The 16,800-nt window shown below is 38.2% G+C and overlaps 2 protein-coding genes across 5 annotated transcripts in view; one reads left to right on the top strand and one right to left on the bottom strand.

Moving 5' to 3' along the window:
* Positions 1–16,800, top strand: part of ccdc146 (coiled-coil domain containing 146) — a 49,936-nt gene that overhangs the window by 28,063 nt on the left and 5,073 nt on the right. For all 4 annotated transcript variants that reach the window (XM_056749309.1, XM_056749307.1, XM_056749306.1 and 1 more), the window contains 18 exons: positions 191–355; positions 7,629–7,711; positions 7,983–8,192; positions 9,294–9,351; positions 9,584–9,760; positions 9,839–9,912; positions 10,018–10,245; positions 10,359–10,545; positions 11,657–11,749; positions 11,853–12,023; positions 12,163–12,251; positions 12,354–12,518; positions 12,862–13,086; positions 13,173–13,401; positions 15,038–15,157; positions 15,246–15,383; positions 15,865–16,113; positions 16,223–16,452. In XM_056749309.1, coding sequence (XP_056605287.1) covers positions 194–355; positions 7,629–7,711; positions 7,983–8,192; positions 9,294–9,351; positions 9,584–9,760; positions 9,839–9,912; positions 10,018–10,245; positions 10,359–10,545; positions 11,657–11,749; positions 11,853–12,023; positions 12,163–12,251; positions 12,354–12,518; positions 12,862–13,086; positions 13,173–13,401; positions 15,038–15,157; positions 15,246–15,383; positions 15,865–16,113; positions 16,223–16,423 — 2,859 coding nt within the window. In that variant the 5' untranslated portion in view covers positions 191–193 and the 3' untranslated portion in view covers positions 16,424–16,452. The remainder of the gene's footprint in view (positions 1–190; positions 356–7,628; positions 7,712–7,982; positions 8,193–9,293; positions 9,352–9,583; positions 9,761–9,838; positions 9,913–10,017; positions 10,246–10,358; positions 10,546–11,656; positions 11,750–11,852; positions 12,024–12,162; positions 12,252–12,353; positions 12,519–12,861; positions 13,087–13,172; positions 13,402–15,037; positions 15,158–15,245; positions 15,384–15,864; positions 16,114–16,222; positions 16,453–16,800) is intronic.
* Positions 450–4,831, bottom strand: fgl2a (fibrinogen-like 2a). Its single transcript, XM_056749312.1, has 2 exons — positions 4,151–4,831; positions 450–3,400 (listed from the first exon to the last, which is right to left on the bottom strand). Exons 1-2 carry the CDS (start codon positions 4,791–4,793, stop codon positions 2,688–2,690), a joined length of 1,356 nt encoding a protein of 451 aa, XP_056605290.1. The 5' UTR covers positions 4,794–4,831; the 3' UTR covers positions 450–2,687.

A 16,800-nucleotide genomic window follows, 5' to 3' on the forward strand; every position in this document is an offset into this window, starting at 1 on the left:
ACAGTCATGCGCAGTTGCGTTGTTTGTAGATCATTGGAAGGGAACTGAAATTAACTAATTTAAATATTATATAATTGTTTAGTATTTAGTATAATGTGTCACACAATAAAGCATTATTAAGAAGTTTTTATTCGGCTGTTTATAAGCAAAACAACTTTGAACTGTGATTAAAAGTATATGTGCCAACCAGGTCATGAGTCAACGAGAGGGGCGGAGTCATTCTCTATCGGAGAATGAAGAGGAGGGATCCGATGAGAGGGCCACACCCCTTTCTGCAATTGCTCCAGAGGCTGATGATCATTATAAACAACCCACTGTGATATCATCAAATCCAGCTTTACACTGCCTGGACCAGGTAGATTTTTTATTTGTGTGAAAGAATTTATTTGATTAATAAAAAAGATTATTTATGTACCTTTGCCACATATACAGATATTTAATAAAAATGCTCCAATATACAATTTTTTTATTTTCAAATTAATAAGTGCGAAATTGTTCTTCAACCTATATGTGACCCTGGACAACAAAACCAGTCTTATGGGACAATTTCTCGAAATTGAGACTTTTACATAATCTGAAAGCTGAAAAATAAAGCTTTCTAACGATGTATGGGTTGTTACGATATGACAGTAAATGGCTGAGATACAACCGTTTAAGCCTCTGGAATCTGAGAGTGTGAAAAGATCAAAATATTGAGAAAATGGCCTTTGAAGTTGTTAGTCAGAGGCGCTGTAGCAGGCCATCCACTCACATCCACTTAGGATAGGAAATTTAAAAAATATCTTCATGAACATGATCTTTACTAATGATTTTTGGCATAAAAGTAAAATCTATAATTATGAACCATACAATATACAATACAATTATGAACCATTTGGTTTTTACCTAAAATGTTACCGTGCTACTTAAGACTGGTTTTGTGATCCAGGGTCACATATGCCTATTCTCAGTAAAATGCTGTAAAATCTTAAGATCCCGTTCTTTTAAAAATAAATACTGTACATTTCGTACTTGAACCTCACATCTATAACTTTATATCTGCATAATATCAGCACACATGCTATTGTGTAATAAAACAGTTAAACACAAGAGGCCAGTAGCACATACACAAAGAAATAGCTCACGCTGTTTCTCACTTAAAGGGATGCTTCACTCAAATATGAAAATTCTGTCAACCTTTACTCTCCTACAAGTTGTTCCAAATGTGTATACAGTTCTTTGCTCTGGTGAACACAGAGAAAGATATGTGGAATAATGCTTATATCCAAACCATTCTCAACACCCATTGACTCCCAGAGTAAGAAAACACAAAAGAAGACATTTTGTCCCAAATGGCGGACTCTGGTCTTGTGGACCACCTCTGAGTCCACACTTGGTGACGTCAGGAAGTGCCGACCTATAGGGCACTAGGCACGAGTCCACAAGGGTACATGGGAGTGCATTTTGGGACATACTTGAAGTCATCACACCGGAAAGAGCAAGCAGTGCTTTCTAACCACTCACGCGGTACTTTGTTGTCATTTGCTGATCAGTCTTCGCACACTCGATCACACTTGTTGTCCTGTTGTAGTTATTTGGTACTGGAGCTGCCGGTTTTTTATTGTTCTATATTTCATATGTTGATATGCTACCTGAGCATTATGCAATAGATACTTATGTTTGTAATCCATTCATTTGTCATGACGTAAATGCAACTGTTTATGTATATTTATTTATTTGTATACACTATTCTTCTGTATACACTTCATAATATGCATAGGCTATATGTTGTTATTTAATATGTCTCTATAATACAGAGCTTTACAGAGCCCAGAGACAACTCCGAATCTACAATAAAACATGGCGAATTACCTTAAATAAGAAAATAAGTAACTAATTAATAAATTAATTTAGAATTTTATCAAAGCATAAATTTAAGAATTTATCCGTCATGTTTACGAAAATGTCTGACATCCACGACACTCCTCCCATCCGTTGTGTGATTGGGAATTCGCAAGGAATCCTGGGTAGGGGACTTCTGTGGAGTCTGCATCAATGCCGCCTTCGCGGAAGACCACATCGAGGGCACAAAGAAGGTGCTCGCGAGCAGACTTCTGATCTCTAAAATACAAATGGGACACCCTACGGAGTCGTAGACTTGGTAAGTCCACGAGACCGGAAGTCCGCATGAAGTGCGCCATTTGGGACAGGGCCTCTGACAGCAAACAGTTCTGTGGCACTTTTGACTACCATTGTTTTTTTCCTACTATGGGAGTCAATGGGTGTTGGGATTATTTTTAGTATTTAATTTTTATTTTATGGTTATTCTTACATTTACATTTAGGCATTTGGCAGACGCTTTTATCCAAAGCAACTTACATTGCTTTATCCTATACATTTTAAATAGGTATTTGCAATCGAACCAACAACCTTATGTGTTAACGCAATGCTCTTACCACTGAGCTACAGAAAAGCTGGTTATAAGCATTATTCCAAATTTCTTTCTCTGTGTTTATCAGAACAAAGAAATGTATACACATTTGGAACGACTCGAAGGTGAGTAAATTATGATAGAATTTTCATTTTTGGGTGAAGTATCACATCATTTTCAACATATAAGCATCCAAAACGATAGCTACAAGTATAATAGCAAATTTTTGGAGAGTCCATAAGGGCACCAGAAATACTTTTGTTTTGTTTTAGTTAGTTTAGGGTGCATAATTCTTCGGCCTTATCATCATTTTGACTCTTTTAAAGGCTTGTCTGTAGTTTGTTGGATAGTACTCGCTGGTCAGGTTATGCCACGTGCCCCAGAAGATTCCATCCCTTTTCCCTTTATACTTGGTTTTGTAGTATTTGCCATTGGGATTTGCTGACATGCAGGCATCAAACCACCAACCCGATCCGTAATATGCCCCACAATTCCCTGAAGGGTACATGTCATTGTCTCTGTCGGGTGTTGAGAAGAACTTCTGGTCGTGGTTAATCTGTTTGCTAAACTGCAGAGCGTTCCCAGCAGTCCCAGAGTAACCGCTCACTGACAGCCGATAATGGAGGAACTCATTTGACACGTAGAATTGATCGTACTTGGCATACCCACGTGTGCCATCAAAATCCTCAAGCTCAATACGCAGGATCATGTCTTTGGATTTGGTGAGCAGGTGGATTTTGTCATTGCCCAGCCACAAATCTGCATTTAGGTCACCAAAGCCTTTTTTGTAATCGATCCAGGTGCGGTTGAAGCTCACGCTGCCATTGATGCGCTGCTGTATAACAGTCCAACCGCCTCCAAATGACTCCATGTCACAGTACACAGGAAAGCTCCCGTTCCTGGGGTCAGGGGTCACATTGTACACACCGTTTGTTCTTTGTCGATGCATGGTGATGTCAGAGCAATCTCTGAGAGGGAAGTTTTTCAAGTCTGTAGAGAGGGGATATCAAAATGAACAGTTCTGAACACACAGTCTAATACTACAACCCAGTATCACCAAAGGAAATAAGGTGAAAAATATAGTTAATGTGTTTGTGCGGGGGTAACTTGTGTTTTTGTTTCAATATATTTTAATATATATATATATATATATATATATATATATATATAATATATATATTATATAAAAATACTTTTAATATATTTAATTGATTTAAAAAAAAAAATTTCATCATCATGTGATTTTCAGTGTACATAACTTGGACAGCAGGCTTGTATTTCTGAAATAATAACATTTTACATTCCACATCTGAATTTGTTTTCAATGTAGTTCTTAAAAAACTCTTCTAGTTGAATCCACCAGCCTCTCTTATTATTAGACAAAAGAAACTTTTATTCATTAGCTTCTCTTGAGACAGGCTGCTTGACTTAAAAGCATTCCTTGAGGCACTTGTTTGTAAATGGTCTAAACAGTTCTCTGGTTTACTTCTGTTCTGAATTACGGTTGTTCAAAGTTTAGTTAGATAGTAGCGAAACGTTTAAAATATCAATTCGTGTTATCTAAACATTTAATTTCATTATATTTATATATACTCAATTATTATTTATCACTTAATGCAAGAGCGTGTATCTCCATATTCTGTTCATCAAATTATTTTTGTTACAGAATTCACTGTAAAAATGAACAAAATTTCTTTCTAGATGAAATTATGTAAGGTTATTGCATAAATCAGTACTTACTTTGGGGTCCATTGGGATCTTTATCAGGGCATTGTGAAGTGCAAGTTCTGCTGATTTTGTTGACCATCCCCGTGATGTTTTCAACCTTCCTGTCCACTATTTCTTCAACATTGTCCAAGTTTAGGAGGTTAATCTCCTCCAGACGACCCTGAAGAGAGTTTATCTGCACACGTGCGTTCTTCAGGCTGTTAGACATGCGGTTCATTTTCACCTGCATGTCCTGCACAATATCATTATTGCTTACATTCCCATTATTGTAGACTCTCGTGGCGATGTCCCCTCTGCTCTCAGCGTTGCCAGCCGGAGGGTCTCCACTGTCTTTCTGGACATTCATCTTCTTCGAGCTGCATTCCTGGCAGGAGATTTTCATCCTGTTTACGGTCTCCTTTAAACTTTGCAGCTCCTTCATGGTTTTTTCTAGTAGTCTGAATTGTTTGGGAAGCTGGATGGTCAGAGGTGGTATGGTGAGCTGGTAAGGGCACTCATCCTCATCTTCACATTGCCCAGCTGGCTTCAGTCTCACCGGGGAGCAGCTGGAAGTGCCAGACGCCCGGTCCAGAACCCCAGAAGGGCCACTGCTAGCACCCTCTAGACCCTGTCTGATAGCTATCAGCAGTGAACAGCACACGTACACTAGTTTCATGGTCTCAGATGCAGAGAGGATCCAATGTGAGAGAGAAAAAGAAGAGAACTGCCAGAAAGTGCAGTAACTTCGCCATTAATACCAGGGGAGAGAGAGGGAGAGCGAGGGGGGAATGTGGGTGGGACAGCAGTGTATTGCATAATTGGGTGTTTCTTTAATTTGGCTTGTGGACTTTGAGAGAATAAACTCTCTTTTGACATTCTCACTAGCAATGTATGTATTGTAATATGTATTAATGCAGAATAGTTTAATTCAGTCTATTTTGTCATTTTTCTAAACCTTTACACTGGATCTGGCATTTTACTGTATGTGTCCCAAAGTATCAATTTGTATGAATATTTTATTCCAGTTAACATATCTATATGTTATCAAAAAATTCCTAATATGTCTTGTATATACAGTATTATAATATTTTTATTATAACACAATTTTAGGTTGATTGGAAATGAAACACAATAGAAATGTTCTGTTCTACATACATGTAGATTACATACAATATTACACATTTACTGTGCATATTAGGGATTTTTGGTAATCAAGTAAACTAAATAAACTGTAAAATGATTCATTCATTTTGATTGAAATGACACCACCACTTATTTTTTTACATGTACAGTATTATTGTAAAATGATTTATGATTTTCTCTCTTTGTATAAATGATGTACAAGGGTAAAACAGTACCACGTAATAACCCGGTTTGCACTAAAGGGATAATTCACCCTTAAAGGGATAGTTCAGCCCGAAACTCTAATTTGCTGTTTATTTACTCACCCTCAGGCCATCCCAGATGTAGATGACATTTTTTCTTGAGTAGAACCATAAAGAAGATTGTTTGGTAAATCCGCAGCCCTCTCTGCTTCATATAATATGGGGTCCGCCATTCTAAGAGTTCCTAAAGCCCATAATTCCAAAAAGTGGCTCCTGGTGACATGTTGACGTTTCATAAATTTTCATAAATTTGAACGTTATTTTTAATAATATTAGCCATACTGTACAGCCTCAACACTCCCTTTCTGCGGGTGGTGCTAAACGCACCAGACGCTGGTATGCCATCTGCCACCAAATACTACAAGTAGAAGATTGTGATTTTGTGCAGAGGCTACACATTATGGCTAACATTATAAAAAATTGACGTTCAGTTTTTTGAAAATATCGAACGATTTGCCTAACGAAATGTCGCCAGGAACCGCTTTTTGGAATTATGTGCTTTAGGAACTCTTAGACAGGTGGACCCCATTGACTCCCATTATATGAAGCAGAGAGGGCTGAGGATTTAACAAACAATCTTCTTTATGGATATACTCAATAAAAAATGTCACCTACATCTCGGATGGCCTGAGGGAGTAAATAGACGGCAAATTGGAATTTTGGGCTGAACTATCCTTTTAAATAAAAAATTCTTTCATAATGTTTATTACCCTAATGTCATACAAACATTACTCTTTTTCTCCACCAAACACAAAAGAAGATATTTTTAGATATTTTATTTTGAGTGCCTTTGTTCATAAGTCAATGGGGTGCAATGTTTTTTAACAGTGTTCTGGAAAAAGAAAGAAAGTCATTGAGATTTGTTATGACATGAGGGTGTGTAAATGATATAAGATTTTTTTATTTTGGGGTGAACTATCTCTTTAACATCAATACTGAAGAAAAGCCATTGAATACTGGACCACTCATCTCTCTCTTAAATGACTCATGTTAAGAAACCATGCATGTTTTCTTTATTTAAAAATTGGTGAGTAACCAAAACCTCCCAAGACGAGTGAATCAGTCCTGAATGCACTTGCTGTATTTTATAAAGTCAAAATAACATTGCTCACATGCTCATATTTCGCATCATATATTCCTGTGGATGCAAAGCAATTCTGCAAAACATATTTTACAACATCCTTCTATTGTTGCCGTGTATTTTCTAATGTGTTTTTACTGGTTATTATTAAGTCTTGTCACAAAGCTGTATTTTACTGGCTATGATGCAAACAAGCTTTGTCTTATACAGAAACCGCAGTTTTTTAACCGAATGCAGATGTTTTCACAAGTCTGCCAGAAATAGCTTTGCGATTTATTCTTGTGATTCTTGTTCTGTGGAAATTCTGTGAAATGAATTGTGAATTTGATTTGGTTCTGTGAGGTTTTTCTGCAGAAATGAGAATCAGTCTTAAATATTCTGCAAATTCTTTTGTTTTTCTTTCTGGATCAGCGCATTGAAATTTTATTCAAAGATTTCATGATGCGATGCAGTGTTTAACTTCAAAGCTGTTCTTCCACATGCATGCCTTATGATTTCTTATAAACTTTACTGTAACCAACTGTAGATTCATGCCATTGGCTCAGTGCAGGAAGTACCAAAATATAATGCAATAAATTATAAACAGATAAAACACAGGCTGCTCCACAAGATAGGTGTCCAGCTGGTGGTACTTGTATTTTAAAGATATACAAAAATATAATTTTAAGTTTTAGTTTCCAGTCATGAGACATAATCAGGAAATAATGCTTTTTACCAGTTAGTTCAAGAAACTTTTATTTATTAATTTTGTCTCCACAATAAATCAGGAATTTGCACAAGTTCATTCCCTTGGTCACAATAATCAATGCTTAAATGCTTATCTGGAAGAATGGTCTTTAGTTGTCGGATAAACGGTACTCAAAGCTTTCAGCTTTCCATGCTGGTGTTCAAAAGCAAACTGATGTGTGACACACCTCGATCTGTTCTTACACACCTGAAATACATTCAGGCAAATTCATGAACCCATTTAGCTTTCAGATGCATTAAGGCCAACGTTCTTTTCTCTGTTTATAAGCAATGTGTTCTTTTTCGTCTTTGTTCTTAGCTTTTCTCAGAGGGAAAGATCAGTGGAGCAAAGGTGGCTCATCTTAGGGCCAGCTTCAACCTCTTACATCAAGCTCTGAAAAGGTAAGATTGAGATCATGATGTACAGATCATTTTCACACTTTAACCACATGTCTATCTCACAGACCAATTTAATATAAATATGCCTGACGCCCCTAACATTAGTTATTGCACAAATATTTAATATCCAGTTTAGTCACCCATGGGACCAGAAAAGCCACTCACATCTTTTGATTTTATTTGTTAAAAGTCATTTTTCTCAGAACATGTATTAAAGGAGTCCACATTACACCTTACAATATGTATTAGATGAGTTTTCAAAGGGTGTTTTCAGTTCTCAGGAGTCAGAAATGCAGTTGCTGCAAGAGGCAAAGGCCTTCCGCACTAAGCTGGAACAGCAGAACCAGGAGCTGGAGAAAGCAGAGCTGTTTCCTGACGGACAAGACACAGAAGTCAGCGGCCTGAAACAGAAGCTTCTCCAGTCCTACAATGAGCTGAAAGAGTATGAGGAGAGAGATTACCACATGCAGTTCCAGCTTGAATGGTAAAATGACACTGAATGACCTTCAATTCGATTTTGAAGAGCATGAAACGTGAATTACCCAAAGATCAATGCTATGAGGAGGTTGAAATCGGTCTTTGGTGTATTTAGTCCAGGTTTCCAGACCAAAAGTCTCAAGTCTAGCTCTGGTCCTCCTATAATACTCACTTCCTTGTGTCCGAAAGGTCTTTCTTCAAAATATAGCACTGCATGCTAAGTCATGGGCTGCCAGAAAGCATTTGTTGACCTTATGCTACGCTACTGGTGCAAACACATTATGTGAATAATTTAAAGGTAAAATATCCTTAGATTTTTTTAGGCGCAAGGGAGGGAACACATTCAGCCATGATTCATTACATTATAACATAACATGTAAAAAGTTGTAAATGTTTAGTAAATAATGTATTTTATTAGATATAGTTTTTAAATCTAAATGTGATCGGGTAAGCATTGATACTGCATGAAGGAGCAGGCATATTACAGCCAGATGTAGTTTCTGTTTTTTTCTCGATAGATCCTTCATCTTCAGTCAACTTACGTAAAGGAATTCACCTTGAATCACTTCCTCACTGTAGTCCAGCTCACTCTGACAACAATACGAACACCGATCTAGAGTAGTTGTACCTATAGAAACAAGTTATTGCTTACATTGTTAGATATTTTCAATAACTAACCACAGCACAAATATGTAATAATGTAATGAAAGTGAAATGACAATTTATTGACAACTTTTTTTGTCATTACTTTAACTTTGTTTGTGTAAAAAAAAAATGTGTGATTTAATTTTTTATTATTAAATTGAATTATGTTTTGTTTTTAACTTTTAATATGCCATGTTTTTATGAGGGATGTGGTAGGCACTGGGCACTATGAATAGGATGGGGGATGAAGGCTCTCTGTAGAACATCAACTCAGTGGGTCAAGAGAAGAGTTGGCCCACCCAAATAAATTTCTCTCTGACCAACATGAAATTAGTGAAAGCCTTGATTTATATCACACATCACAGTTCCTATGTTTGTACAAATTGCTTCACATCCTGATCACATCCTGATTTCTCAAAAACGGATGAAATTTGTTTCACAGAATTGTACTTCTCCTTTTCAGTCTTAAAGAAGAGAAGCTTTATCTTCTGAAAGAGTACCAAAACCAGCCTAAACCAGCTGTGAGTATTGGCTGGGATTATGCCGCTTCTGCATTAACCCATCACAGTTTTTTCCGAATTGTGATTCGGAGGGGGATGGGGGATTTAGAAAGAGCAAAGCCAAACTCAAAATAGTCACAGTTTGGAAAATCTAACATTACAACGCTTTTCATTCATTAAGTTGAATATCTGTGTTTCTGTGTGTCAGTCAAGTGAATGTACTGTATTAATGTTTGTGTGCGAAAACCCTCAGGAGCTGGAAAGGAGGTACATGACACTGAAGGAGAGCTGTGAGGACATGAGAAAAGAGACCATCCAACTGAGAAAGGAAGTGAAGACTTTAGCTGAAAATGTGGAGACACAACAGAAGCATATAGATATAGAACGTTGTGAGCTCGATGAGTTTAAAAACCTTGTTGAGATCAGCGAGGTGAGCAAAACATTTATATCACTGAGCATCTGTCCAGATTATTATGCTGCGTCTTACGTTACACTTTTGTTTTACCAGGGTGAGCTGGCTCAGGTGTGCCTCATACCTGTCCAGCTGCATAAGGAGGTCAACAGGGTTGCCCACAAGAAATCGTATGTACTGTAATAGAGGCTTGACTTCGTCAAAATTACTCTGGTGATATTGGAAAGCGAGTGCATATTCATTTTGTTGTGTAAAAGTATTTTTGTGTGCGATAGGGAGTTAGAAAACCAGGTGGCTGTGATGGACAAACAACGTTTGAACCACATGGAGCACCAACAGATGATAGTGGCGAAGTGCGAGAAGGTGAAGGAGGCCCAAAGGGAAGTTCTTCAAGAATTGGATGGCTATAAAGCTCAGCTAATGGCTGCACAGAGTAAACAAGAGAGACTTCTCAAGGAGCTGCAGATGACCAAGGAAAAAGAGGCCATCTTCATGGATCAAAGGTCAATTGGACACACTCAAAAAGGGCAACAACACTCAAAATAGACAAATATTTTGTGTGAATATAATGGTTATAAGTGATGCTGGGATTGTTAGAAATGGTTTTGGATTACAGGGGTATACTGGAAATTAACATGGAGCAGATTGCGGCCGACTGCAAGTCTATGCGTGATAAGCAGGCCCGAGACACGAGACTGAAAGACAGACTCATTCGAGTCCTGAAGAGATATGAACTGCAGTTGATACAGTCCAGCGATGCTCTCATTCACACTCAACAGCAGCATGCCAGGACGCAGGCTCAGGTTACTCATAACATTTCTGAAACATAGATTCTTAAATCCAAATCTAGAATCTGTACTGCTACACCACGTCTACACCGGACGCAGTGCGATGTGAACACATTATAATAAAAAAATTGTCCAAGGCGGGACGCACTAAACCCTTTAGAACAAGTCGTGTCGCACTTGACCCGCCCGGTGTAGGCACGGGGTTATGCTTTGGACATAATGAGTAATACCTCATATATAACGGCTTGTTGAGCAGAAGTGTTAATACTATAAAACTTTTTCTAGTTGGATAGTTTTTAGAAGGGATGTCTAGGGACCAGAATATCAAATACGTTTTGGGGTGGACTTCTGTTGTAATGTCTAGTAGCGTATGCCAGCCAACTACCCAGAAAACCCTTGCAATCCATAGGAATGTTCTAGGAAACATCCAAAACACGATAGCAACCACATAAGAACCCCAACCAGTACACCCAAGCATTGTGGAATGACTGTTGCTCACAATATCTTTTGAATTTTACCCAATCCAAAGAGATTTGACTTTTTTGTAATGCATAAGAATGTTAAATGTATTTAGGAACCAAATAAAGCCATGCTTTCTTAGCATAAGGCTTAAGCTCTTTGAACAAACGATACGTAGAAAAACGAACCTAGTCCAAATTTTTTGATGACAGACAAAAATATCGGAGGCAGTATGTAAATGTGATTGATACAACGTGAGGTCGTATTTATTTCTTTATGTGCGGACTCATTGTGCAATGGGCGTTAGTGATGACTCACTCAGAATGATACAGCATGACATTTCAGAAATGCAGTGCAAACTATTTCTCTCTCACGCTGGGCACGGACATGCCAAAGCAGAGTAAACATGCTTATTTTATGATAAAAGGAACAGGAAGAGATTTTTTGTAGTAATTATATTATATAGTTTATTACATAGTATCTAATTACATTATTAGTTTAATTTAAGTTTTAAATCATTTAAAAAAAAAAATTTAACAGGCTTCTTAAAAATTGCTTACTGTAATAAATTTGTCCTCAAGCAATACGGCTTACTTCAATCCTTTTGGGAGTTTATACATTTAATATAATTCTTCATATTAGCATTTTATAACTTTTTTTTGTGCAGAGGGATGAAGTCCCAGATGGTGATTGCTTCTTGACGAAAAGAAGAGATCTTGAAAAGGAAGTCGAGGACCTAAAACGGAGTTTGATTATCAAGGTTTACATTTACAGGCCATTGACATTAAGTTTTTTTTATGTTTTAACACATTTTGAAAGATTGAAAATAAATTTGTGATTTAATAAAATGTGTGTGGGAGTAGCAGTCGATGGCAGGGTTGAAGGTCCAGCTAGTTGAAGAGTATTTGGAGCAAGAGCAAGCTCTCGTAGGAGAGTCTCATCGCCGCAGAGACGAGCTGCATCACCTCCATCGTCTTATACTCATCAAAGCAGACGAGAGAGAGCACAAGAGCCGAGAACTCCTCAAAGCACAGGTAAAGACTTTTATTTAAAGTTTCCCACAAAATCTGCATCCCTATTTATTGACATATTAAGTTGTTGTTTTGATCTCAAAAAAGAAAAGGATTTACCCATTTGCATGTTACTTTCTGATGGATGTCAATGTCATTACAGCTTAAATATAAGCGATCCAAGCAGGATCTACAGGGAAAAGGACTGGTTCTCCAAGAACACAAGAAACTTAGCCAAGAGACCAAATCAAGGTACACATTGGTGAACTTCATAAAAAAGAACCGTTTTTTTATTTTACTGTGTTCTTTTCATTTGGTTTGTTAGTCTGTTATCTGCTTGATTTCTATCACCAGGCTGAATGTATTTGCTAAACTTTATGAAGTCACCAAAGGAGAGCGAAACAAATATATGAGCCTGATCCAAATCTCAAACCAGAACTTGGAAGAAGTAAAAGAGAAGTTGATTAAACTAGAGGAAGACTTTCAGATTATGCAGCCGATTGCTATGAACAAGGACAAGTAAGCTAAACTCATATGATACTTAAATGCCAAAATTATTTAAGAACAGATTCGAAAGATGTCTTGCACTTGGACATATCCTGTAAGTATTTCTTCACAAAAAGGATATAAATTCAATCTACTATTCTCGCCGTATACATTTTCATGATGATGCTAATGCTAAACATTGCTATTAAGAGTTTGAAAAGGTGTCTGTTATTTGCCCATATGGCAGTTAATGTTTTAATTTCCTGGTTGTTCCACCAAAGTGTCTCATCCATGATGATGCTCTAATGTGGATTGTGTTGCTCTCAAACTTGTTCAAATATACCTATGTAGAATTTTTGCCTTGTTTATACTTCAGGATACTTCAGAAATTCCGTCTGCAACACGCTCAAAGCTACAAGCTCAGAGACCATACAAACAATGTGATCTCTAGGATCTCTCAGGTTCTGCAGGAAATGCACCAGAAACGAGAGGAGCAGAAGCTGAATCTCAGAAAACGTGTGACAACAATCAGCAGACAGGAGCAAAACCTGTTGCATCTGCGAAAGAGCTACGAGGCTGCAATGCATGGTCGAAACAACTGGTAAGAGAAGGAACGGGGATAGTAGATCACTCAGGAGAATTCCGGGTATTGTATGTGCACTGTTACTGCTGTGTTTCTGCTGGCAGGGGTGTGCAGCTTGTGGAAAGAGAACAGGAGCTGTGTGTTTTTTACGAGAGGCTAAATAAACTGAACGGTGCCATGCAAGAAGACAACAAGAAGATCGAGGTCATGGAGGATGAGATCAAAAAGCTGAAGATTCTCCAGAAGGACCAGGACAGACAGATCAACTTGCAAAGACAACAGCTGTCCTGCATTCGGGCCCTGCAGGAGGAGAGCACTCATTTACAGATACAGGTAACCAGTACACTATAGCACAACACAAACACGACGCAATCTTAACTCAAAAGCATACAGAAATGGAAATATAACAATTATATAGTGAGAAAAAATGTTAACATGAGAAAAATGTTAAATCAAGACAAAAGTACTGCAAATTTTGGACATCTGTCCTGGTTTTTGGTACAGAACACATTTCAGCCATCTAGGCATAAGCCTTTACATCAAAAGCTTTCAGAACATTGTGGACAAATCAATTTAATCAAGTGTGTCCAAACCTTGACTTTAAATAATCGTATTCTCTAAAATGTTACGCTTTCAAACCGTATAACTGGCATAATCGTTTAAAGACATTATATTCCATTTGAAACCCATGTGGAACTTTCATCTTATAACAATACAATCAAGACCATGATGATTGCATATGTAAACAATTTTCAATGGGGCTGCATGTCATACTCTATATAATGGATTAAAAAGTAAGTAAAGGTCCCATTGTTTCAAATATTTGTTGCTTTTTAGGGGGGTATGCATACTCACAGATGTAAGCTTTTAGCATTTTCAGTTCCTTCTAAAAGATAAAGGTAAAAAAACTCTCAATCTGCTCTGATATTTTTATACTCTCCAATGTTTAATCAACAGAGTCCCTTTATATCAACATCAACTGCATTAGAGCAGATAAAATAAACTCTTTAAATGTTATATCATGTTACTGGTTCAAGACTCTGCTGTAGTGCATGGTGTGTAGATGGATCTATGTCCTGAAGATATATTTTTTCCAGATCATTAACTCCTGCAGAAAATAGTGTAGGCAGTGTTTGAAGCCACACAAAATGTGCTGTCAGAGCTGTGCTGTCTACATGTTCCGAGACCTTTCTGGGTGTCACAGGACATTATGTACCAATGCTTAAGATGCTTGGCAACCCAAGAGAACCAACCCTCTATGCATGGAATGTCAGGAAAACCACCAAGCAAAGACAAAAGATTAGGAGTAAGACCCCAAACACTGTTCACCGTCCCACCTTTTATTACTGTCATTTATAACAAAGCTTGAGAAGGCCTCCATTCATTGACTCGCAGATACCTAAAGAATGTCTTTTTTCTCCAACTCTTGGCACATCACGCTCATGCGTTTCACTGTGTGGGTTTGTGTAGCCCTGCTGGTTCACGTGTCGTTCGCTTTGGTTTAGTCGTTTGAGACTATCTCATAGGTCCGTTTAAAGTCCACATAAACATTAAACTCGGTGTAGATTCCTTTCTTTTATAGTTCACTTTACGACCATAAGTCAGCAATCCTTAAGAATCGCTGTTATAATCCAAATTCACATACATGCTTCTTCGGGTCAGCTAGTGCATTCAAGTTGGCTGTGGTTGATTTCTCTGTTTTGATACTTTCGCTGCAAGCCCTGCTGTAAATTCTTACTGTGACTGAGAAACATAGTGACATATCTGCCACCGCATGACACCAGCTTACTGACCAAATGATTCACAGATGGAACACAAACTCACACACATGGACAGTTCTGTACTTAATATCAGCCTTAATCAATGCAGTGCATGGTATATATGTATGGTGGCCACATACATACAGAGGATCTCTGTAAAGAACTATATATACAATCCTGATGGAATGGCTGTTTTCTCTGTGGCATAGCTGTCTGAGAGCCAAGACAAAGTGAAGGAGCTAGACAAAGCTGTAGGGGATGTCAACAGAGCACAAGAGCTGAGTGGAGAACATCCATCACCTGAGGACCTCCTCAAGAAGATAGAAGAGGTATGTCAGAAAAATCTCACTCTGTAAAATACAAGTACCCCATAAATAATGTTTTGAATGGTCATGAGGTACATGTTTCTGTGTTTAGTTAGAGATTCAGCTGACAGCGAAAGAAGCTCAGCTCTTGGAAATGGAACTGGTGTACGAGCAGGTCAACCACCTGTCCCAGCAGATCAGAACCAAAGCTGAGAATGGTAAAGAAGATTCACTTCATCTGGCTAAAAAAGTAAGTCTGCAGACATTAAATTCACTCTTGCATACTTCACAGAAAGGTTTAGAAAAACATAATCCCATTTTAGCCTAGTTTCACGACGCAGCTATTTTTGCCACTAATTCCCCAGTGTTTGGATCTTCAGACAAAATGTTGCGAACTTGATGGGCTTTATCCAAAACATGATTTTTCTGTAATGAATCATCTTTAGTATTATCTTTGGCATCAGTGCCTAACAGCTTTACATAATATACCATGTGAGTTGAAACTAAGCCACAAAAACAAATATTTAATAAAACTAGATCCCCTATGTTTAAAGTTACTATACATAAGCTGATACAAATACTGCTTTACACTTTAATCTATGCACATTATTAAACAATTGCACCATTTTTGCTCTCTGACCCTCTATAAGCTTCTAAACGGGGGCGTTTATTACTGTTAACACAGACACATGGTCATCAGGTGCATTTACAGTAAAGCATGTTGGTTTCAGGTGAACGAACTACAAGCTCAGATCAGAGAGCGCACTCATAAAATGATGGCCGTGGTGGCGGAGCTGTCCATGTGGCAGGTGGAGTCTATGACCCTTCAGCAGGAGATAAAGGAAAAGGAAACACATCTGGACTCGTGTCAGATGCGTCTGGAGCAGGGCCTGCCCCCCTCAGACGCCATAGAGCAGGAGTGGCTGCGATGTCTCCGGGATCAGCACACACGCCAGGCTGACGCCGAGAGAAAAGCAAATGTCAGCCTCCGAATATCATAAAATGCACTTAGTACTACAACGTAACTTTAGTGCTATTAACGCCTTTGTTTGTCCTATACTGATATCCTTCTTTGTTTCTGTCTGTTAGCTGGCTGAAGAAGATGAGTGGAAGCAGCTTCCAAGTGGTGTTTATACCACGGCTGAGCTTCGACCCAACGCTTACATCCCCACGGACGATCCTTTACCTGTGCCCAAACACTACGGAGCCCTAGCCCCCTTCAAACCAACCGAGCCTGGTGCCAACATTCGCCACATCCGCAAACCGAAACCCAAACCTATTGAGATTTAGAGGAAGTCCCTCCTGCAAACCTGCTGAGAGTGAGTCCCTCCATCATCACCAGATTGATGACCCACATTTAAAATAAAAATGCCACATGTGCTCCTATTCCTCCGGAATCTTGTTCATTTCCTCTGGACTAGCGATGTTAAAGTTAGATTTGTTGTCTTATGGGTCTAATTTCCTCGCTGAGCTCATGTCCAGCAGCTCTGTAGATCTCCTGATGTTAGCATGCTGGGAATTCAGTAAGAGCGGGGAAAAACGTATATAGCTAAAAAGCATAAAGAGGTTTAATTACACAAATTATTAAGTGTTTTTCATTCAGGCACATGCTGTAGTTTAAATTGCTTTCCAGAAAACTAGCTAATAACCACCTGAAATGGTTGCAA

This window comes from Triplophysa dalaica, chromosome 5 (genome assembly GCF_015846415.1).
Source record: "Triplophysa dalaica isolate WHDGS20190420 chromosome 5, ASM1584641v1, whole genome shotgun sequence".
Taxonomy (NCBI): Eukaryota; Metazoa; Chordata; class Actinopteri; order Cypriniformes; family Nemacheilidae; genus Triplophysa; species Triplophysa dalaica.

Bases quoted from the DNA above. Each gene is read 5' to 3' on its own strand.
- fgl2a (XM_056749312.1), bottom strand. From the start codon at position 4,793: ATGAAACTAGTGTACGTGTGCTGTTCACTGCTGATAGCTATCAGACAG. The intron at 3,401-4,150 runs GTAAGTACTGAT...CCCTCTCTACAG, and splicing joins AGATCCCAATGGACCCCAAA to ACTTGAAAAACTTCCCTCTC.